The sequence below is a fragment of the Hyaena hyaena genome, unplaced genomic scaffold (assembly GCF_003009895.1).
Source record: "Hyaena hyaena isolate Hyena2069 unplaced genomic scaffold, ASM300989v1 scaffold_71, whole genome shotgun sequence".
Classification (NCBI taxonomy): domain Eukaryota; kingdom Metazoa; phylum Chordata; class Mammalia; order Carnivora; family Hyaenidae; genus Hyaena; species Hyaena hyaena.
The window spans coordinates 3,605,695-3,629,866 of record NW_024080704.1 but is presented as its reverse complement, the minus strand read 5'-3'; the positions used below and the strand labels follow the sequence as shown (position 1 = coordinate 3,629,866).

The 24,172-nt window shown below is 35.2% G+C and overlaps 1 protein-coding gene across 1 annotated transcript in view; it reads right to left on the bottom strand.

Annotated features, from left to right (window-relative positions):
- Window positions 1-24,172, bottom strand: part of ABCA12 (ATP binding cassette subfamily A member 12) — a 169,270-nt gene that overhangs the window by 62,379 nt on the left and 82,719 nt on the right. The window contains exons 10-19 of the mRNA XM_039233104.1: window positions 20,853-20,971; window positions 19,691-19,797; window positions 13,337-13,593; window positions 13,122-13,234; window positions 11,781-11,902; window positions 9,716-9,889; window positions 6,558-6,722; window positions 6,023-6,233; window positions 4,925-5,064; window positions 3,062-3,181 (exon numbers count right to left, since the gene is read on the bottom strand). Coding sequence (XP_039089035.1) covers window positions 3,062-3,181; window positions 4,925-5,064; window positions 6,023-6,233; window positions 6,558-6,722; window positions 9,716-9,889; window positions 11,781-11,902; window positions 13,122-13,234; window positions 13,337-13,593; window positions 19,691-19,797; window positions 20,853-20,971 — 1,528 coding nt within the window. The remainder of the gene's footprint in view (window positions 1-3,061; window positions 3,182-4,924; window positions 5,065-6,022; window positions 6,234-6,557; window positions 6,723-9,715; window positions 9,890-11,780; window positions 11,903-13,121; window positions 13,235-13,336; window positions 13,594-19,690; window positions 19,798-20,852; window positions 20,972-24,172) is intronic.

Below are 24,172 nucleotides of genomic sequence, written 5' to 3'. Positions count from 1 at the left end.
CACCTGGCATTATTAATGCATCACCTTGAAACACCCTCATACAAATCCTTAGAAAGAAAGAGAAAGTGTGTGGCCATTAATGACTAGAAAGGCTGGGATTTTCTTGCTGATAGACACAAATTAGTCAGGATGTCAGGATGCTACAGTAGCCAGATATGACTCTAGTTATCGACATTAGGAAATTATATTCAATGTAACAGTCCTTTTACCCATGGCTATTACATCACTTGTTTTTTGATATGCGTTATACACCATTGTAGTGGTTCATAGTTGAATTGTGTTCAACTAAAAGAAACTGAAACAACTTTTAAAAACTGTGGTCTACAGGGAACCTGGGTGGCTCGGTTGGTTGAACGATTTCGGCTCAAGTCATGATCTCACGGTTTGTGCGTTTGAGACCAACATTGACCTTGATGCTGTAAGTGCAGAGCCTGTTTCCAATCCTCTGTCCCCCTCCCCCATCCCTCCTCTGCTCATCTTCTCTCTCTCTCTCAGAAATAAATTTTAAAAGCTATTTTAAAAATTGTGACGTCTACATGGAACTTCATATCACAATTGATTGGTGCCCTAGTTCTACTACTTCCTAGCTATGGGCTCTCAGCAAGCACTTGGCTTTTTCTAGCTTCATGTTACTTTTCTGTAAAGTAGGGATGAATGACTCATCAGAACATTCAAATGTAAATTACTATAATATCATTTATCATTGCAAAAAGCACAATTACGTGAACATGGAAAAACAAACTGATGATAAACTTTAAGTTACTCTATATCCATGGAAAGACTGAAAAAATTTTTAAAAACCATAAATGCTTTAACATATAATGACTTTTATAGCTCTCTTCCAAATTAAGAGACAAAGCTTCTACCACTGCAGAAATACAACTAAGTAACACTTGTCGAGATCTTACTGTGTACAGTACAATGTCTAACAGAGTTTACCTTAATTTTCTCACATAGTTTTCCATAACACCTTGAGGTTCCCCCAAGGACACAAAATTAATAAGAGTCAAAGGGAAAGCTGAAGGCAGAGAATTCAACTTAATTACAGAAATGTTTATCTTATGTGTTAATTCATGGCCGTTTTTATGGGAACCAGACTAAAATTGGTTTTCCCTTTATAGGACAATTCAGTATTACTCATCATTCTATCATTCTCACCAGTATCTTCCATTTTGTTATCATAGAGATAAATGAGTAAGAATAATATATGTTAACGGAGCATGTATACAACTGAACTAATTCACTAAATCCATAGGTGCTGAGGGGTCTAAGGGTAGGTGGCAGCATGTAAATGGATGGCTATCACACAGTTACACACCATGAGAACCCAAGAACTCCGAAGTCTCACTATTTCCCAGGAAGTAATTTGTGCATCTGGAAAAACTGAATCAGAGCATTGCTAATAAACAAAGCACTGTTTCTGTTACAGTACAGAGATGATCCGCTGAGCCATATCTCCATTCTCCCACCCCTCCTTTTGCAATCGATCCTATGATCGGTGACCCTTATTTTTACATGCTTTCACATATATGATCCTCACAAATCTGTGACATGGCATTCAATATACTCAGTTTAGAGATTCGTAAATGTAAATCAAGTGTCTTATGTCATTTGCCTCAGGGTCCACATTGGCAAAGCCAGGTGTTATGCTAAAAGCTTTAAATTTCAGAATCTGTGTACATTTGCAGAAATAAGTTTTTTTTTCCAATAATTGAGAATAATGATTTATTTTTGGTCTAGAACAGAATCAACCTGCTTCCATTAGATGATGGTCCCTTTATGGATATGGTCACAGAGTTTCTTCATAGCAAATGTTTGCACTTTGGAACTATTATGCATAGATCATGTCTTTTGTTAATTACTGCTTTAGCCAACAAATTTCCTTAGTGAAATGATATGTGTAGGGTTTTTTTATTACTCTACAGGAAAAGAGTTAAAGGAAAAAAGAGCAGTCTTCCATTTAGGAAAACAGGTCAACAAAGTACTCTTCAAGTGGTCTTTGTTATATAAAAAGTCCATTTAATATAAATATACTTAAAATTAGAACCAAGTTTAGTAGTAAATTGTGGGGAAGATGTCTGATGAAAGTTTACTTTTCTTATATTAATTAAATTATTATTCTGAAATTATCTATTTCAGAAATGTATTTTATTATTTATATTATATAAACTTTATATATTATTTATGATAAAATCCAGATTGTAACTATAATTATTCACTAATTGTTAGTAAAAATAAAAACTAAGCAAGGCCTCTTAGGGTATAATTTTTCTGACAAAGTTTTATGAACCTAATCCTTTATTTTATGTTTAACTCCTTGAACATGCTTTAAGGACTTGTTTTTTCACAAATATATTTTGGCTTTCTCAATACTTTGATATGCAAACCATTCTCTCTTCAAGTTCCTATGTTGCATCCTTTGCCATTTTCTCTTCTCTGGCTGGTAGCTGGTCTGGCTCTGCTGCTCCATTGTTAGTTCTCAGTAGTTCTGTTTGTGATTGGAACATTTGCCCCACATGATTTTCATCATCTTCAGAAAACCCTACATCTTTTGCAAGAATTGCAAATTACATTTTTTAACCAGTGCTCATTGTATTTGTGTTGTACTGTCAAATGTTTACCCTGGGGTGTCATATGTTTCAATCAAAGAATTCTCCAAATTTAACATTCTTTTCCAGAATAGTATTATTTTTAGGAACTCTGGTTCTGGTAAAATAGCAAAAAATGATTTAAAGTGGAGGGACAAATAAAGTAAACATGTTTTAAGTACTTTTTACAGCATTTCATTTTTGGAAAACAAGATTAACATCACTAGTTATGTCTCAAATTCAACCTGTAAGATGGCTTATTTCTGAATTACAGAGAGGATGCACCACAGGAGGTGAGGATGATTAGGAATTTGAGAGATCTGTTACCCTGTCTCAGACTTTGTCTCTGAGGAGATGCAATTTAATCTATTGGATATGGATTCCAAGTTACTATAGGCCCATTGCCATAATGAAGGTGATTAAAATCTCAAAGAATTATAATTTCTATGAAGAATGACAGAGCTGTCTCCTACCTGGAGCATGGGAATCGTCTGGTTTAACAGGTGGAAGGAATTCATGAAAAGTGGTGAGTTATCCATCCACTCTTGAGATTTCTCTCTTAATTCCGCCAGCTGCCTCAGAGTTACATTAGACTTAAAGACAAAGAAACAAAGACGGATCAGGCATATCACTATTTCTTCGATATCCCAAAAAGGTATCTTAAAGTTATTTTTTACACAACTTTAAAGAAACAGTTCTAAAAGGTAGAGCTAGTAAAAAAATATATTGTGAGAAATTTCCCACATGGTCAGAAGTTTTTAAATGTAGCTTTTATAGGGTCAAGATCACTTTCAAAAAATTCTGGAAAATTTTTGGGATTTGCTTCAGTGTTCACAGTGAATTTACAGTCAAAATAAAAACATATCTTCTGGAGTTCTCTCAAGTTATTCATTTTTTTCCAATGACACATTTAACTTGACTACTACAGAAACATCCTAGTTCAAAGATATGAGAATATTCTCATATACTACTGGTGGAAATGGATGTGTTACAGCTATTTTTGAAAAGCAATCTGACAACAGTAATTAAAAATACAATATGAATAAAAACACTGTATGATTAATATACATGAGAGTATTTGTTGTCATATTATTTACATTTTCAAAAACAAAAACAAAAATAAAAGCAAACACTGTAAACAAAATAAATGCCCAACAAATGAGGATTGGCTGAGTCAATTCTATGGTATGAAAAAGTTTGAATTTTCAAAAGGAATGAATTAAACGATGCCAATTGAGTTGGAAGAATTTCCACAAGGTATTGTTGTGTGAGTAAAGTAATACATAGAAAACTATTATAATGTAACTTCATTTTAATAATGCAAGCAATGATTTAAAATAAACCCTGTATATGAATGTATATATATTATCATGATCTATAAAGAATTAGAGAAATCTGCATAAATTATGGAAAAACACATCCTTGAATACTAAAAATTATGTTGCATAAAACAAAGAATAAGCTCAAGAGAAGAGAAAAAGAGGAGGTAAGAGCCAAACAAAAAGGAAAGACAAAAAATGACTACCCTTGGAAAATAAGCAGGTAATGACTTCATTTATGCAAAATCATTAGGAGCATATAGTAAATTAAGCAAATTAAATATTAAAATGCAAACAATTAAAACAAAGGTCATTCCAGAAACCAATGATGAACTCATGTCCATTTTTATACAGACCTAAAATAATGTTATATTCACCTAAACTATGGTCTAGTGACCAAGTAATGGTAGAGATTTTTTTCTTCCACTCTATCATTTTAAAAGTATCAAGTTTATAATTTAAATCATTAAAGTTACAACTTTCAATGTTGCAGAGAAATGTAATTATGATTAAGTTAGGTAGATGATAAGTATAGTTACTATTAATAATGTATTTCTCCACACCTGTCTTTTATATAAACATAACATGTTGAATTGTACACCCTACGATGAAGCCAATAATATATAATTTAGGGGTTGTCTTTATTCAAACTAGTTATATAATGCTCAATATTATTTTTTTCTAGTGTCATTATTTTTACATAGTTTGAAAATTAGACTCCAGTGGTAGAAAATTTTTCTGCTTTTGGAGATAAGCTGAAAAATCTGAGGTCTTGCTTCAACTAATCTCACTCTCAAGTGTTAGCCTGGTTCATTTCTCTTCAAAGGGCTACCAAACAATCTACATTGTTTACACATATACAGAGCAGAATTTGAGAATTAAGAGTTTCAGAAAGCCAAGGGTAATAGTAGGTAAGATATAAAGAAATCTGAGTCAGCTCTAGTAGATTTGGAAGTTGACTACTTTAAAAGTCATCTTAATACTTGAGATTGAAACTGTGAGTTATAACGGTCAAACCTTTTCCATTATTGCCTTGGTGACAGGGGTATACGGTGCATACAAAATTTTTCCCAACAACATAGGTTTCAAGAAAGCCCAAATCACGGGTCCAGCAGGCATATTAATGATGTCTTTATAAAGGGAGAAGCAAAATGGTGCTGGAAGGAAAAAGTACATAAAATCCATTTAGCATGTGTATCTAAAATCTATTTCCTTATGGTAAATTGACACAGATTATTATTACGCCCACAGATGCATGCCTTATACTTCCTTTATTACTAACAGTTTTGAGGCAACTAATATCAAAGTAAGAAAGTGTAGTAACAAATCTTTTTTAGGTATGAGAGTTTAACCCAATAAGCAAGCCTATGATAAATGATGGCATTTTGGAAAGAGGAGTTAGAAAGGTTGAAAAAATCACATTTCAGAATATCTTCCAACAGATTCACCTCACCAACACTTAATTTAAAAATATATATGTTTGTATACAAAAATCTGCTACTAGGGAGTACCAGATACATAAGGGCTCTTCAATAAATTTTGAATGAGTGAAACAATGAATAAATGAGTCAATCCAATTGCTATAATAAACATCCCTTTATTGTTTGGAAGAGCTCAATTGATGGAATTTTGCATCCCAAGTAAATGGTGTTGATGTGCTACTAAAGGTTTATGGTTCTGCCATATTCACGGAGTTTTTCTATGTGTGAGACTAATTTCTAATTCTCAAAAGTTAAGAAAAATGTTGACCAGGCAGATTTAAGGCACAATTTTGTATTGTTTCCTGGCAAGGACAGTATAGTTGTGATCGACAAATTCTCAGTGATGTGGCTAAGAGGCTAGATTGCTGAGTTCAAATCATAGCTCTGATACTTTCAAGTTGGGCGACCTTGGCCAGTTACATAGTCTGTCTGTACCTCAAATCCCCTAAAATGGAGATGCATACCCCCTAGGTGTGTGAAGTATGAATCGGATGAGCAAGCATGCCTAAGGTATGGGGAGTACTGTATAAGCGCTGGGGAAAAATTAATACTTCATTTATTATAAAAGGCTAAGACACAGTAGACAATGTTGTTAGGAGATGATGTTACTATGCTGATTTTGAAGTGTACTCACTGGTATGTGTGGGAATTCCATATTTGGAAGCAATCTGTTCTTTGCTTAATTTATAAGTCAAAAAATCCTTGGTGTGGTTGCCTTTTCGCCTTTGAGAAGAGGGCAGCAAGGCAGTTAAATACTCAGTGGTGATCCCCTGGGAACACAATGCTTGGGAGATGGTGCTAAATGATCCTTGGGGTGTGTTCATCCGGTTGCTTCTGTACATTGCCTAGGAGATAAAAATCCATGATTTATTAACATTATATAGCTATAAACACTGCTGAGGACAATTACAGAAGAAATCCTGGTAATGCGTAGAGTATCCTTATAGCTTCCATAACTCCTTTAAAACATGTATCCTAAATGTAAATGCAGAATGCTGAAACTTACTAACTTAGTGGCAACACTTTTGCCAGAGTAGAAGAGTTTCCCTGCAGGTGATTTTTTTCAAAGTACTCTATTTGTAGCTGAATGTATTATAACTAATGTCAAGAAAGAGTTAATATGACAGAAGGAATTTCCCAGTAAGGACATTACTGGGTGGCTTTCCTACCTGTGTTAATGGAACACTTCTGGGTAGATGCATTTGTTTCAGAGATGTCATTTTATCCAGCAGCGGACGTGTGCCGGAAGCCATCTGATTGAGAATCTCTTTTAGCCTCATGAAGAGTTCTATCATCTTTTCTACTGGCTTTTGATCTTCCCTAGGGAAAAACACCTAACAGGAACAGAATAAAAATAAATGATCTATGTGGAGACATTGGCACCTGCACTTGCTGTTGGTAAGAATCTGAAAAGTTATAATCACTGTGGGAAAAATTTTGGAAGGTTATTAAATACTTAAATATAAGTTTACCATGCAACCTAGCAATGCCATTCCTGAGTATTTATCCAAGCGAAATGAAAACAGACATCCACACAGAGATTTGTATGTGAAGGTTCATAGTGGCATTATTCACAAGAGCCAAAAAAATGGAAACAATCCAAATGAATGCACAAACAAAATGTATACCTAAACCTAGAATCTGTTTGGCAATAAAAAGATGTGAAGTACTGACACATGTTGCAACATGCATGAAATTCAAAAACATTATACTAAGTGAAACAAACAAACATGAAGACCATATATTATATGATTCTACTCGTACAAAATGTCTAAAAAAGGAAGATCTCTGGAGATAGGAAATAGATTAGGGGCTGCCTGGGCTAGAGGTCAGAATGAGCAGTGACTGCATATGGACATGAGGTTTCTTTCTGGGGTTGATGGAGTATCATAAAATTATGTGGTAGGGGCACCTGGGTGGCTCAGTCAGTTGAGTGCCTGACTCTTAGTTTCGGCTCAGGTCATGATCTCACAGTTCATGAGATTGAGTCCCGTGTCAGGTTCTGCATGGATGGCACAAAGCCTGCTTAGGACTCTCTCTCTACCCCTCCCCTGCTAACGCATGCATGCTCTCTTTCTCAAAATAAATAAGTGAACTTTAAAAAATAAAATAAAATTATATTGTGTGGTGGTTGCACCATTCCGCATATTTACTAGAACAATCACTGAATTGGGCACTTCAAGTAAGTGGATTTTATGGTATGTAAATTATACCTCAATAAAGTTGCCAAAAAGAAATGATTTTAAAAGTCAGAAAGGCAAATGTCAATTACATAATTCTTCATGTATGCTATTGCTCAAAGATCCTATAATATGATCCTGAAAATCAGAAAGGCCCTGTCAGAAAGCTCATATGATTTATCAGGTTGTATCACAATCCCATAAAGCTTCTCTGATCCATGAAGAAATACTGGAAATGCTTTAAAATTTTAAAGTAACTTCATTTCACTAACAAACTTTGATGGAGTGCCAGCTATGCTCCCAGCACAGGTGAAGTGATGGGTACACTAGTGGTAGACACATTGACATCATTCCTTCACTTGAGAGGCTTTGGTCTAATAGAAGGAACAGATTTCAAAGAAATCTATAGAGAAAAGACTGGGGAATATGAGGACATAGAGGGAATTTAGCTAAGAATCAGAAAAGATCTTTCCAATTTGACCCTGCAATGGAAAGAAAGAACAAACTGGAGGAAGCATAAGCCGAGGAAGGTTATAGGCAGAGGGAAAGATGTGTGAGGTCCATGAGGAGTGACAGTTCTTGACATGTCCAAGACCATCAAAGGCCACCATTATGAGCACAAGACACAGTTGGAGAGAGATCTTGAAGACAGAAATACCTCACTAGCACAGCTATTAATTAGTCATTTTTTTTTCTAAATTGAAATCAACATTTCAATTTTTCTCCCAGTTCTGCCAAAATTCTGGGCATTCCTTCATTGATGTGAAATAAATGGACTAACAATGAGAAATTTTTCATTATTTTTCTTTGCAATACCTAAAAGAGGTAGGAATGGTCTTCTGCTTGTCAAATGCATATCATTACTAGACTCAACAAAAAATGTTTGGTTTGGTATCTGTTCTGTAGTGGCATTATAAAATAAGGATTAAAATTTTGGATGAACAAAAAAATTAAAAAATAAAATTTTAGACAAACAGAATTAATAATTTCACTTCATATGCATTTGAGGTTATAGTTTATGGACTATAACCATTGTCTGGTTAGTGGGTATGTGCTGAGTGCCTTTATGGGCCTGGCACTATTCTTGGCATTTGAAGTATTGGGTGGTTCCACATAGCAGCCATGGAGGAAAGAGAATTTTACAGATGGGGTGGGGTTGTGCAGATTATGGGGATCCTGTAGGATCTGGGGAGTTTATCTGAATAGAATGGGGAACCACTGGGAGGTGATGAGCAGAGGAGTGACATAATGTCACTTAAGTTTTAAAAGGATCACTCTGGATGCTTAAGAATGGTGGGGAAGGGTAGTGGCGGAGAGGTTGCAAGTGTGGAGGCAAGGAGGCTCAGTTAAGAGGCCACCACAGAAATATAGGTGTGGGAAAATGATGACCCAGAACAGGATTACTGATAAGCAGTCCTAAAACACTTTCACCCCCTTTTCTATATTGTCTCAACAACATCCATCACCCAAGGTGCTTCCGGTTCTTCCTACTTTAAAGAGAAAAACATTTTTTTGAAATGTTTTAATAATATGTAAATGTTTTTGATCTAGCATAGATATGGATGAACACAGATGTTTAGTTTTCTTATGTTTATACTTTTCTTTCAGTTTGGTATTACATAAATACTTACAAAGCATGCACTTATTATAAGATGAAATCTTTGCTGACTTTTCTAAGCTCTGATAATGATCCACTTATTTTATTCTACTGTACAAGTAACAGTAGAATAAATCTTTCTAAATTGATGGAAAAAACACACGTACAAATTCTTAACACCAAACAAACTTTCTTGAAATAATTTGCTTTAAGTTTTATTATTCTACCAAATTAATGCTTTTATGTGTAAAAAAATACACATACATATTTGTATTTCATACTTTAGTATAACATATATTAAATTTAGTACCTGGTCTTAGATGCACAAACTGAGAGTTAATAAGGCAATAAGATTAATTTCCCCATTTTTAAAATGTGCAAATGTGCAGTATATGATCACTAAGGTCCTATTTAGCTCTAAAATAAAGCTATAATTCCAAAAGCTGCATAAATGGATCTTATTCATTAGATTATCAGAGAACATACTCATGTCATCAATTATTTTTATACTAAACTGTGAATATAAAATATTTCATCAACAGAAACTTGCCTTGTATGTGAAGTTGTAAATGTCCAAGTAGTGCAGAAGGGTAAGTCCAATGAGGTAAGACTGACGGGATCTTTCTGGAAGAGATAGGCTGCAGAATTCCTTCATCGCATCCTCCATTTTGGAATAGGTCATGTTAGCATCACAAGAATACAGCCAGAACACACGAGAAATAATCTGCAAGTTGGAGGAAGAAAAATATTTTAGCTGTGAATCCTCTGAGGGCTATCTCTTAAAATAAAGGTTTTTCTTTACTCTTAGACTTCATTTAAAAATATGATAAATTGTCCTCCAGATAATTTTTTTTTTTTCATTTCAAGCACTAATCAACGTAAAACTATAGAGAGCTCATTGTTCACTGGGAAGCTTAAGAAACAAGATGGAGAAAAGAGTCAAAGAAGTGTCTGTGAAGATTCTGAGATTTCTTGTTTGAACAACCAGGTGAACGATGGTACCAAGAAAGAAGTGATCTGGAGTTAAGTTTGGGAAAAATATTAGCTTAAGATTCATTTGCCCTACAAAGTTTTACTTAGTTTATTCAAGTTGCATTTCATTTTTAAAATCATTTGAAGTTATAATCTTATGTAATAACCTTGAGGTATCTCCATCAAGAGATAAAGGGCAAAGAAGAAAAAGCTCAGAATTGGATAATAATATGAATCAACCATCCTGGACAGTAATGCTGTATGAAAAGTGAGGCGTGAATATGAGAGGTGAGAAGTCATCTCTATTGCCATTGAGTTGAAATCAAGAGAAAAGTTTATGAAGTTTAAGATTGTTGAGGGGCGCCTGGGTGGCTCAGTTAGTTAAGCATCTGACTCTTGATTTCAGCTCAGGTCATGATCTCATGGTTTGTGAGTTCAAGCTATGATCTCATGGTTCGTGAGTTAGAGCCCTGCGTTGGGCTCTGTGCTGATAGTGTGGAGCCTGCTTGGGATTCTCTCTCCCTCTCTTTCTGTCCCTCTGCCCCCTCTCAAAATAAATAAACATTAAAAAAAAGATTGTTGAAACTTTTCCCTCTTTCCTTTTGAAAGGAATAAGAACGTACACTCCCCCCATGTACATATTTGTTTACTAAAATGAACCTGCTCTTCAGAAGTCAAACACCTGCTCACTGAAATTAGGTCTTAGGATAAAATGAGCAAAAGGTGAGATCCAAGGGAAAAGGTTAATGAACTTGATAGAACAAGATAAAAAAAAGGGAAGGCAAAGCAGTTTCAATTTCTGTATGAGGGAACCAATGAATAGGACACAAGTAAGCCTACATATTTCCCAAAAGCAATCTTAAAGGCTTTCCACAAACTTTATCCAATATTGGAGGATAGCTGTGCTGTGCTCAGAATGACACACACTGTCACACCTAAGTTCTGAAAGGATGAGGCCTTAAGCTCTGCATTTCTTTTGGAAAATTTCTATGACATCTCCAGACAATGGATTTGGAAAAGAGATAAAAGAAAAGACAGTTCAAGTGGAAAACCCTATTATCAGGCCAAGAGGAAATGACATTATGCATTTTCACACCAAAACATGTTTCCTATACCTACAAAGTTGCCCAGAGTTCCCTGGATCCTATCTGTTTTATATGCTTTATCTTCTTGTTTGGGACTTTTAAAAAGCAAAAGTGAATATTCGTTTCAACAAACTAAATGGTCTGGTTGTTTTTTCCTCCCAATTAGATTACTGAAATTGACTTTGATGTCATCATAATAGAATGTGCAAATTTACCTCAGAAAACATGATTGCGGTAGTGGATATGAAGAATTACTGACGGCACCACTTATTTAAGGAAACCATCTAGGCATAAGGAAAGGGAGAAGACAAAGAAGGGAAGGGGAAGGAGAAGGAAAACTGGAGGGAAAGGAAAAGACAGTGATAATTGTCTTGCTTTGGGATTTTTCTTCTAACTCCACTTAGGAATTTGGACCCTAATTTCATCATTCTCATGGAAAAATCACCAGATTTGCATGCAGCTTCTCCGTGTTTTACTGAGAAGCTCTTTTAACAGATACTAAACATCATTTAAACTTGTACAATCTGGCTCTAAGTATACAGATCGATTACACCTCACCTCAGCTCTGTTATCAGGGATAGGAATGGCCAGCAGGCTGTCAACACTCCTACTGGACATTCCTGTTCTCTTCAGTTCTTCTTTCAGCTCCTCAACATTTTTAAACATTTCTATTAACTGACCTACAAGGAAACAACAACAACAAAACAACCTCACATGTTGGTTGCAATGAAATTCTTTTTAAGTCGTTGTACTAATGTCAGAGAAACCTTCGAGACTAAAACATACATTCAACATATACGCCTTGTGTCAGTAACAGATGTCTCCCAGTTTTGGCAAACTCTGTATCTTTAGGATCTATTTCTATCTGATTTAGACTTGTTCCTATTATGAAATCATTGACCCAAGGTAACAGATTGCTCTGGGTTATAAATTTTTCTTAGGTGTCTACAACACAAGGTTGATTCAAAAAAAATATGATTTCCTCGCAGACTTTGATAACATAATGCACTAAATATACATCCCTCCATTTGATTTAAAACATCACACAAATTCAAAATGCTTTCTAACCTCATATCATATAATACTGTCAACTCAGGACAAGGTCTCCTAAATCCGCAACATAATGCTGCCGGTCATTTTTCCTTAACTTTGCCCAATACTACAGTTTCTAAAGGATATTTAATAATCATTACCTCACTTTTAAATAGAATGGGTTTAACTTCAAACTTTTTTAGGACAGTGATTATAATTATTTCATATCTGGGTCATTTAATGCATACCAAATAATATTTTGGCTTTATGTTACCAGATTATAATCTCCATTCTGAAAATATCCTTCAATTTCCTTATGAAGTTTCCTTTATGCAAATATACCCTCTTTATTTTCGGACTTAGTGCCCTTCCAATTTTGTGGCTGTCTGTTGTCCAAAACTCTGAATGCCTTTCTTTTCAGTATTGAGGTATTATGCAAAGAAGAAATGTACTGCATGATGCATCACGCTCAGAATACTAATAGAAGGTTCTGAATTGAGATTTCTATAGACAGCAGTGCATCTGTTTTTATTTTTTAAATCAGATTATTTTCATGGAAGTAAATAAATTCCATCCAAGTAATGCACTTTAATACACCAGAGAAGTAAAAGGTGAATGGATTAACTAGTTAAAATTTTAAAGATTTTTTTTTTTTTGTGGAACTAAATTTCCCTATTTCATCCTCTGCTGGCTTTCTGTGTTTATTTTAGACAAGTAACGATATTTGAAAGCTTCAGATTTCTCATGTGTGAGGGCAGATACAAAGTAGGTTTGGTTGGGAACTTCAAAAAAGCCTTTCTTGAACTGCAGCATGAGAATCACATGCATTCTTATAAGACCACACATAAAATACGGACGGGGAAACACCTGGTTTTTCAGAAGCGTCTGCACTGTTATTGACATGCAGCATGGCTTCTATGGTTGGCATTAACCGTGTGATATTCTCCAAGTAATTCATTTGCAATGCCTGTTCTAGAAACCTGAAACAAAACAGAAGAGAAGATGAAATCAGACTAAGCATGTCCATAATTATTTAAGAAGGGATTTATTTCACCAAGGAAAAAGGCAATGGAGATACTTACCAATCCATATTTAAATTAATTTTGCTTGGATCCCCAGTAAGCAAATCCCTCAGTTTTTTAGATAGAATATTGTCATGGTACAGTAAGTTGGTTGCTATTTCTGTGCCAATCTCTGCTGCTTCGAGGAGCTGCACATGAAACACACTTTCTTCACACAGGTTCCCAAAGTTCATATCGGAGAGCTGGCACATTCTCTCCATTGAACTGAAGGTTTCAGATTCACAAAGAAGTTCGGTCAAGTTTCGAAGCTGAGACAGCTTTCCAGAAGAGGAAAGAAGTGGGAAGCAGATTGGTTACATTATTATAAATATTTGGTAGTTGATAAAAACCAATCAACATTGATTTACTTCAAAAAAACAACATTGTTCATATGTGTTTATTGAGTTAGCATTGGGCAAGTTTTACCACGGAGCATTATTATCTGTCATTTGAGGTTTATTATTTTCTTAAGAATTTTATTAAAACTCTGGACCTATTAGGCCTGTATTTATCTTACCTGTACTCATACCTTGTAGATTCAAAGGTTAAAAAGATGTAATTCAGTTTTATCTCACTTAAATCACAAATACTTAAGCTAATTTAAATTTTATTTCTATTTTAAGTCATGTGGGAAGGCAGAGAGCAAAGTGGGTTTGGCTTGCAACTTCTAAAAGGGTCTTTCTCCTCATACCCATTAGGATGGCTACCAAAAGTAAAAAAGAAAGAAAGAAAATTCCAAGTGTTGGGAAAGATATGGAGAAATTAGATTCCTCGTGCATTGTTGGTGGGAATATAAAATGATGCAACCGCAGTATGGAGTTTTCTCAAAAATGAAAACAGAATTACCATAGGATCCAGTAATCCCACTTCTGTGTGCATACCCACAAGTACGGAAAGCCGGGTTTCAAACAAATATTTACACGCCCATGTCCATAGCAACATTATTCACAATAATCAAGAGATGGAAACAACCCAAGTATCTGCTGAGAGATGAGTGGATAAACTCATGGTAGTACATACATAGTATGGGATATTATTATTCAGCCTTAAAAAGGAAAGAAATTCTGACATATGCTACAACATGGATGGCCTTTGAGGGCACTGTGCTGTGTGAAAGAAGCCAGTCACTAAAAGACAAATACTGGATAATCTCACTTAAATGAGGTATACAGAGTAATCAGATTTATAGTGACAGAAAGTGGAACGGTGGTTTCCGGGGGCTGGGGGGTGAGAGGCATGGGAGTTATTATAATGGTATAGTGTTTCAGTTTTACAAATTTGAAAGAGTTCTAGGGATTGGTTGCACAATAACGTGGATGTATTTAACAAGACCAAGCTGGCTGTATAGAAGAAAATGATTACGGGAGTAAAGTTTATGTTTCCTGTATTTTCCCACAATTAAAAAGACTTAATTGACAAGAAAACAGCCTTTTATAAACTGCAGTATGTGAATCACATGCATTTCAATAAGACTGCATTTAAATATGGATGGGAATACACTTGGTGTTTCAGAATTGTCTGCACTGTTTTGGACATTATCGTCTGCCCTCGTCTACCGAGGGAAACTGGATGCCTTTGTTCTGTGGAAGTGCTGGAAAGTACTGTTGTGTTTGAAAGCTACCCTGGAGCTATTCCTCTTAAAAGGCTGAATAATTTGGAGCAACATCTCAAGAAGCAAATATATGTGTCATTCATTGCAACTCAATTTTTCAATTAGAAGTTGCATTTTGATAGAAATGAAATATTTTATGATACAGGCAAATGTTTAAGGATGTTTCTTTCCATACATCAAATAGGAAAGATACAATGATGTGTCTTAGATGAAAGATTTATAGTAACTACATGTAGTCAGTAGTAATTAAACACTGATCATCCTAGATAGTAAATATCATTGGTCTATTTTTTTACTGTATTTAATATTCTAATTGACTCCTGGCTTAGAACTATCTAAAATGGCCTCATGCATATTAAACTTCTACTCACTCATCTTATTGTTGAGAAAATTTCCATTACAGGCCCAATTGTTTTACTGTAACTACATGTTTGCTACTCTATTCCTTTCTTTCCTTTTCCAAATGCTAGATATGATTAAACTTTTAATAAATAAAGCCAAGCCTCCCTGCCATTCCTCCAGGGGCTTTTAGTGATTTTTTTTTTTAATACAGTTTATTTATTTTGTGAGAGAGAGAGCATGAGTGGGAGGGGTGGCAGGAGGGGCAGGGAGAGATTGAGAGAGAGAGAGAGAGAGAGAGAGAGAGAGAGAGAGAATCCCAAGCAGGCTCTGCACTGTCAGCTCAGAGCCCGACATGGGGCGGGTTCAAACTCATGAATCATGAGATCATGACCTGAACCAAAATCAACAGTCAGATGCTTAACCAACTGAACCACCCAGGTACTCTGGATTTTAGGATTATTTCCTAAATAAAAGGATAAATACTGGTAGCCCAATATATTTGTTTTAATCGAGCATTGAGGGCATAGTAAATGTGAATGGTTTTTATTTGGTAGAGACCAAATATATTTTTTAGTTGCAAGTTTAACATACATGTTTGAGAAATCAGTAAAAGTCTATACGATGTAATCTTGGTTTGATAAAATATAAGTTATTGAAGGAGGAATTGGAAATCTAGCCATACTACTGAAATAAAATTGGTTCTCTGAAATAAGAATTTAATTTAGAGTCAATGATGTGGAATGCATTGTGGGGCATATCTATCAAAGAACAACCCAACAGTCATTTAGTGTTGGTCATTATTTACTACTTTCTTCCAAAAGCAATACATCCATTAAACATTTAGAAGCTTCATGGATCATTAATAATCAATCATAACTTCAGAGAATTAAAATTCTCTCTTCAAAAGTATGTAGTCAAATCCAGATTGTAGGTTTGTCAGAGCCTTATATACAGTCCTCTCCTTTCTCATGACCCTGGTCCACACAGTGTAAGGACTCGGGCCTATACTTGAACAATGAGCCACACCTAACTCCAGGTCCACCTGCGACTGAATTCCTCAGGGCCCATGGTCCCCAAATACATCTGAGTCAGAAATGTAAGCTACATTTACATAAGACTTCAAAATATCACAGGCATGAAAAGGATAAAACAGTAATGCTCCTGGGCAGGGGAAAAGAACCTATTTAAAAACTTAAAGGTGTTACAATAAAAATAGCGTGTTACCGGTATTTCTGCCCAACATGGGGAATATCTACTTTATGTGTAATTCCCCAAACAGGAAGTGAACCTCCCCACAATGAAAGGAGAAAACACAAAAGTTAAAGAAGAGTACAATGTTAGGGCTAGAAAAGATGGGTAGAAACAGTAGAAAAAGTTACCTTTGAATGGCAGGCATTTGACATTTTTGAGGGTCTAAACCTTCTTAGAAATACTATGAATACATTTTTGGAATGGGTAGGTCCTGACTGTCACAGTTGAGGTACTAATTACCAGAGAAGGCAAAGAAGGGAAGTTAAATCATCTCTTATTATAAAACTCTAAGAATTTGTCTTCATTCTTTCACTGATAAATACTGAATGTTTTCCCCATGTCAGACTGTATGCCAGGTGCTGAGAATACAATAGGAAGGAACAGGCTTAGCAATGTTCCTTCCAGAACTTACAGTCCTGGAATGTATGGGTTCCATCATTTGCAGACAGCAGCCATGCTTTGTAAATGACAGTGGATTTTCTACCCAAGGGACAGGATTGCGGTTTATTTCCACTTCTGTAGCTTCTAGAACTTTTTTCATAATGTAACCCTTAAGAAAAGCAGTATATCCAAAATGTGCATGCTATTTTAAATTATTCTTACATCTATTTCCCATTCCACTAGTGTAAATGATTGAGAATGTGTTCTTTCAATTTCCCTGGTGTGTATTTTGTGTTGCCTGGTTACTTCACAAGTTGAGAACTATAATGAATAATTGTCCAGGTAACACAGTTACATCACCAGAACTCTTTGCCATCACCAGGGCTCTACTTTAACACCCTCATGTTCATACATCTATGAGTTGTCTTAAGGATCTACTATGTGCTGGATGTAAAGTTTTAGAGATGCATAAGGTATAATTTTATCAGAGTTTACACTCTAGCAATGGAAATAGACCTTATTTATACAACAAACTATAATGTTAAATAGTAAGTTCCAATAACCAGAAATCTCACTAGTATCAGACTCCTCTTCCTTATGTCTTACACCTCACTGGCTGCCATGCTGTATCACCTAACTCCCCATAACACTCTTAAAACTGTTTCTTCCTTTTATTCTTTGCCACTGACATAGTGCAGGGCCTTACTTTTTGCTTAGGTTACTGCAAAAATCACCTACTTGGCTTTCCTCCAATCTGACTTTCATAATTTTCCTAGAGAGATCATTTTCTAAAATGCACATTTTCACCTTCTTCAAATGCACAATTTTCCAGATCGGATTTGAACTCTTTGACTAAGCCAAAGAGGCCTTTGGGGCCTGGGCCCAGTCTCTCTGCAGCCCCCTTTCTTTCTGCTCTAGCTGGACACATGACTACAGGTAACCTGTGTCTGTGTTCAGGTTCATACCTCAGTCTTAAATGCAGGTCTCTCTGTCTGGAATGGAGGACTGTCATCTAATCCTACACAGCCTGCAAGAGTAAGCATTATCTCCTCTATGAAATTTCTTCTCTCCACCTCCACCCCCTATAATCAAAGTTAAATATCTCACCTTCATTCACAGACTCATGTCCATCCACATACCACAACACTTATCTCACGGTGTTATAATTATGGGTCTGCTTTTCCATCTGCTACCCGATATTGCTATAAGGACTTTGGGGTTAGAGATTATTTCTTTTAAATAAATAAATTAGTGTTATGGGACCACAGATGATGAATAGAATGAATGAATGGATAAATACTATGTGCACACAAAGCCATTATCCTGGCTGGGAAACAGGGAGAAAGGCAATACTCTAGTATTATAGAAGTGACATTTAAACTTGTCCTTGAAGGATGAGTAGGAATTTTCCAGACGAATGCATAACTTCCTTCTCATTTGCACAAACAAATTAAGATAGTGCTAAATTAAGTACATTAGAAATTTTGATTTGTGTAGAAGACTAGGACAAAATATATGCAATCTAACTAGCATACTTACTTGTAATACACATGGACATATGTTTTGGATGCCTGCTTATTTAGACATGTTGACTATACAGAAAGTCATCTCGCTTGCCCTGAATAAACCAGTTCTAATTTTGCTTTATCCTTGCCTACACAAATTCAATTAAACTGCTGTTCTTACTAGGAAAACTGCTTTCAAATTTTAATAAGGTTATTTAAGAAATTAAGTTAATATCATGATAACTTGTATACTATATGCATGAGCTAAGCAAAGAATAATAGATAAACATGAACCAATGAAAACTTCAGAGATTACAATTTTTCTTGTTGCCTTCCTCCCTCTCTTTAATATCATACATCTATATTTTTAAAGTTCATTTATTTATTTTTGAGAGAGAGAGAGAGAGCGAGCAGGCAAAGGACAGAGAGAAAGAGAGAGAGAGAATCCCAAGCAGACTTGCACTGTCAGTGTGGAGCCTAATGTGGGGCTTCAGCTTATTAACCATGAGATCATGACCTGAACCAAAATCAAGAGTCAGGCGCTTAACGAACTGAGCCATCCAGCAGCCCCTAATATCATATACATGTTAATGTGATTTATTGGTTATTGCTTCTGATGAAAATAAAAATAAGGTTAGTCACCTTCTGAGATTTTTGCACACTGCTAAGTCTAAACCTCAGCTTTTAAAATCAAATTTTATAGTTTTAAAAGCTGAAGACATATTAGAAATCATATTTTGAATATTTTTTGAAATTATGAAGCTTAATGAGATAGCTATATTATTAGCCGTTCCTTTACGTATGTGAAGACTGTAATTAGGCTCTTATGGGTCATTTCATTCAGAGATATCCACTAATTAAAAACAAAATGCCATTTTATAGTAGAAAAACACTTTGTCCCCCCTCTTTTCTGGCATTAATCTAGTCAAATAAGACCAATATTTATAAAGGTCCAGATTTAAAACTTTAAATGAAAATATATCTTGGGGCACATAGGTGGCTTAATCGGTTAAGTGTCTGACTTTTGATTTCAGCCCACATCACGATCTCGTGTCTCATGAGTTTGAGCCTCATGTCATTGGGCTCTGTGCTGACAGCAGGAAGCCTGCTTGGGATTCTCTCTCTCTCCCTCTCTCTCTCTCTCTCTGCCTCTACCCTGTTCACGATCTCTCTCTCTCTCTCAAAATAAATAAATAAACCTAAAAAAATTCAAACTGAAAATACATCTTGCCAGAGTACTACAGGAAATGTCGAGGTTTATTTATTTTTTCTTTCATGGCTTACTTTTGATTTCACGACTTCGGGAATTGATGACAAGTAATCTTCATAAAAACCATTTTGAAGAAAAGATTTTTTAAATGAAATTATGGACTGCAGGAGTCTTAAATTTTCTGTAAAGGAAAAGAGAAGAGTTACCTTATGTGAACTGCAAGGTCATTTAGGAAACCCATTTGAAAGACCCCTTTATCCTAATTTATTGCTAAGTTTTTTCTAAGATAATGGCCTCATTCAATCTAAATATAAGACAAGTGAAAATTTAACCTTTCCTTGAACCATGTAGATCACAGAGTTCATTATTTTTAAAATATTCATAGATATTCTGCTTAGAGACAAAAATATTTCTAGCAAAGGTGCTATGCACTTTTGGCTCTTGTGAACTAAATATGCTTTTATTTCTGACTTTTGGATACACTGTTAGGTTGAAGTGTTTGGGGGAGAATAGATTGTATAATCACTATGACACAGACATGCCCTTCCCACCTTAATTCATGCCTAGTAAACAAAGACTGCACTTAAATACTTGTTATGTTATTTGCTTACCATTAAATCTCAAAAACCTATTTTGGTGTGGGAAAAGTGAATGCATATCTCTAGAAGAATATAAGAAAATTGATATTTTCTCTTTAAAAAGGAAAAGAAACATTTGATTAAATGCCATCTTCATGGTTGTCTATGTAGGCATAAAACTGAAAATAACATGTGTAAGAGTGGAAAAGTAAAAAATAGTCTGCCACAAAAAAATGAAATCCTTTATTTATGTAATTTACACCTGCTTTTAGAAGTCTGTATTATCATTCTTCATTATTTTTTTATTACTAAGACTACTAAGGGCACAGAAATTGTCATGAAGGGTTAGGTGAACTAATAAAAATTCTAGAAACTTGGCAAGTATGTCTGGATGGCCATAATCGTATTCTCTGTCACATCATACATTAAAGTTTTTCCAGGTCGTGAGGTGGTACTAGCGACAAGAACAAAAGTATTAATGTAATATGATTAGATATTTCCTTTATATATCAAACTACCAAACTGAAACTCATGCATATGGAAACTATCTTTTAAAATCCTTTTTCTTTATTTTTTAAACAAATGTCTTAAAAGATTTACTACTTTATAACAGAATTAGAACCATAAGCTGCATTTTGACTACTAAGAAGAGTATTACCTTGTGATCCCCTGGCCAAATTGTCAGTGACATTTCTCACACATGCCAAGTAAGGAATGTAAGGACTATCTGCTGATATATTTAAGAGAGCATCTTCAAAGTTTTCCAGTATTAGAAGCCTATAGAATTAGAAAAGAATATATAAATTAAGTCATATAAAAACAGAACAAAGCTATTTTGTTGGGATCATTTAAGCTACTGATTGTTTGGCAGTAGTTAACTTGGGCATTGGTTGACTTGGGCAGTGGGTGACTTGGGCAGCGAGTGACTTGGGCACTGAAACACTGTGAAGTAGAACATCATCCTTCATCCAACCTACATACACACTGGTTCTGCATCCTCTAAGCATTTACCTCTACATGGGCATTACCATTATATTTAATTATTTTAATATCCAATCATAAGTGATCTTAAGATTATTTCTAGGCACATTCATATGAAAGAAAAAATTACTGAGCAAGAGTTGTCAGATGAAATATAGGACTCCTACTTAAACCTAAATTTCAGATAAACAATGGTTTTTCTTTTTTTTCTTTTTTTAACAATGAATAATTTTTCAATGTAAGTAAAACCTATGAGTCTTGTATATTTTCTTTTCTTTTTTCTCTCCCTCCTCTTCAAATCTGGCAACTCTCCTCTGGTTCTCAGTTTCTTCTCTTGTCAAATGAGAGGTAGTGGGCTGAAGGATCTGCTAATCCCATCCACGTATAACTGTCTTCAAATAAATGTGAATTTATTTAATTGTGATTAAAAAATCTGTTAGGGAGATCTGACAGAATAATATAAGTTCCTTTTTCCCCCCTTTAAACAACCAATTCCGTGTTTCCAAATTAACCACTTTCAGGTTTCCTTCCAACCTGACTGGCATGTGAGAAGACAGCCTAAGATTTCTGAGGCATAAGTTCACATAAATAACTATGTGTGTGTTGCACATGTCCTTCCACTTCGACTACGAGGCTGCCTCACTATTTGTTTTTCAACGTCTTCCCTTAGTGTCTCCTATTGAATTTTATGTACAGGAGAGATAGAATAAATGTCAATAGCTGATTTGGGGACCATATACTTTGCATCAAAACTCACAAAACACAAATTAACTAGTTCTGTCAGATGTTTAACTTAGATTTTATTCAAATCATAATGGAAGAGACTTATTCTGGTATAGCTAGTAAACACATAGGAAAATGTTTTTATTAACATTAAAGCACTCTTAGGGTATTTAGATGTGAGTTAATACCACCAGATTCTTGAAGAACTTTAAAAAGAAAAAAATCAGGGGTGTCTGGGTGGCTGAGTTGGTTAAGCGTCCGACTTCAGCTCAGGTCATGATCTCATCATTCATGAGTTTGAGCTCTGAGCTGTCAGCACAGAGCCTGGAGCCTGCTTCAGATTCTTCGTCTCTCTGCCTCTCTCTGCTTCTCTCACTCTCTTTTTCTCTCTCTCTCTCAAAAATAAATACACATTAAAAAAATTTTTTTAAAGAAAAAGAAAAAAAATCTATGGCAAGAAAAGCTTCTAACTTGGCAGAGCACAGTTAATTGGTCATATGGCTGACCTTCATTTAAATAGAATTGATAGCCTCCACATAAAAAAAAGTTACCATCTCCAAACCCTCTTGCTTTTTCTTAGGCATTTCCTTGACCAAACTCTCTCCAGCCAATACTGTCTTTCTTTTGAGTTTGTCTTTTTCTCTGTAGTAGTTAGCATAGCATTGAGCCATTTGCACCCTGGTATAGTGCTCAACTGCAAAATATTGGCTTAACCTTCTAGGATGCAATGACACAAGGGATTCTCATGGTGAATTTTCAAGCTTAAGATAAAAGAAATAGAAGAATGTTACATGAAAACTGACCTTGAGATATTATCTAAGCCATTTCTCTTAGTTTCAGAGAGAACATTTGATTGCCAAGATTTGGTGACTGGATTTAATATACTCCAAAAACTAAGATTCCACATCTACATGACACTGCTTTAGCATAAGCATCTAATTATTATTTTAAACAATTTAATTTGTAGTGTCTTTTGTATACAATCCTACTTACTTTCCAAGATTGTTTTCAATAAAAGATGAGCTTATGCATGTGGGCATAAGTAAGTATGCACATATGCACACACACACAGAACAATATAGATAATCACCTTAGAACAAAAATATGGAAGAGAGAGAAAAGTTATGAGGGACAGATATTTTGAGCAGCCTTCTTTAGAAAATTTTTGACTAAAAAAACTTTTATGCCAAATACTGCCACTTATTTTATTTTAAAGTGGGAATGGAAAGGAAGTCTAAAGATATCATCCCTTAACTTCATCAATCTCAACAAGAGCCATCTTAAAAGTATTGAATTCTTCCTAATAAACTGTCAGCTAGCTGTCAGCAACTACACTGTTTGTGGAATTTGTGGTCCGAAGCGCTAGTATTATCAATGCTATGGATGCCTCAAGGCTCTGATAAAGGTACCTGGTTTCAACAATAAGCATCCAGTTGTCTCAATTCTAAGGTTTTAAAAAAATATTTTTTTGATGGCTATATAGGGGATGTATAAAAGAGACCTGCCTATCTGGAACACTGCAGCCTAGCTAGGGGGAAATTGCCCAAGGCCGCTTGACCGCTCTGGAAAGAGCACTTGGTTCAGCCACCGTAGAGGAGGAGAAAGGTGGGAGCAGAAATAGGAGGTGGCTGTTTACGGAAGGGATTTCCCTAGAATTTACCCAGAGTTGAGAGCTTTTCATTAAATGACAGAAAGTTTATAAACAACTGCACAGATCCTGTTTTAGAAAAAAATGGCTAAAAATAAGCCCTACTATTTTGATTTTATTTGTACAAATTTCCATTAGCACAGAAATATATCCTTTGGGACTAAAGTAAAAAAATTTCAATAGTATAATTTATCAGGCCCAAACAACCTTTACATAACAGGCCATCTAATCCCTAAATTTGCCTTGAGCTATAGGAATTTACTTCAATCGGCTTCTACAGGCAACCACGTGCATTCCCTATCATGACTATTACAGTTACTTCAGGGAACTGCTTACATTAATGGTCTTTAGAAGACAAGGCTGCTGCTGTCATTTCCACTGCCTATTTCTGGGACAACTTATTTACATGCCCCAATAAGAGCATGAAATTATATTATCTATAAACAGTTCTACCTATGCGGATGCTAGGGAAGCAAACCAATTTTGTATTACCTTGACTGGTATAAGAAATATGATTTTTCAAAACCAAAATAAATCATAATGTGAAAAAAATGGATGCTTATCCACCTTTCATAATGAAAGACTTTAGAGAAGTTGGAAACTGGGCCTCCACCTAGATTTTCTTC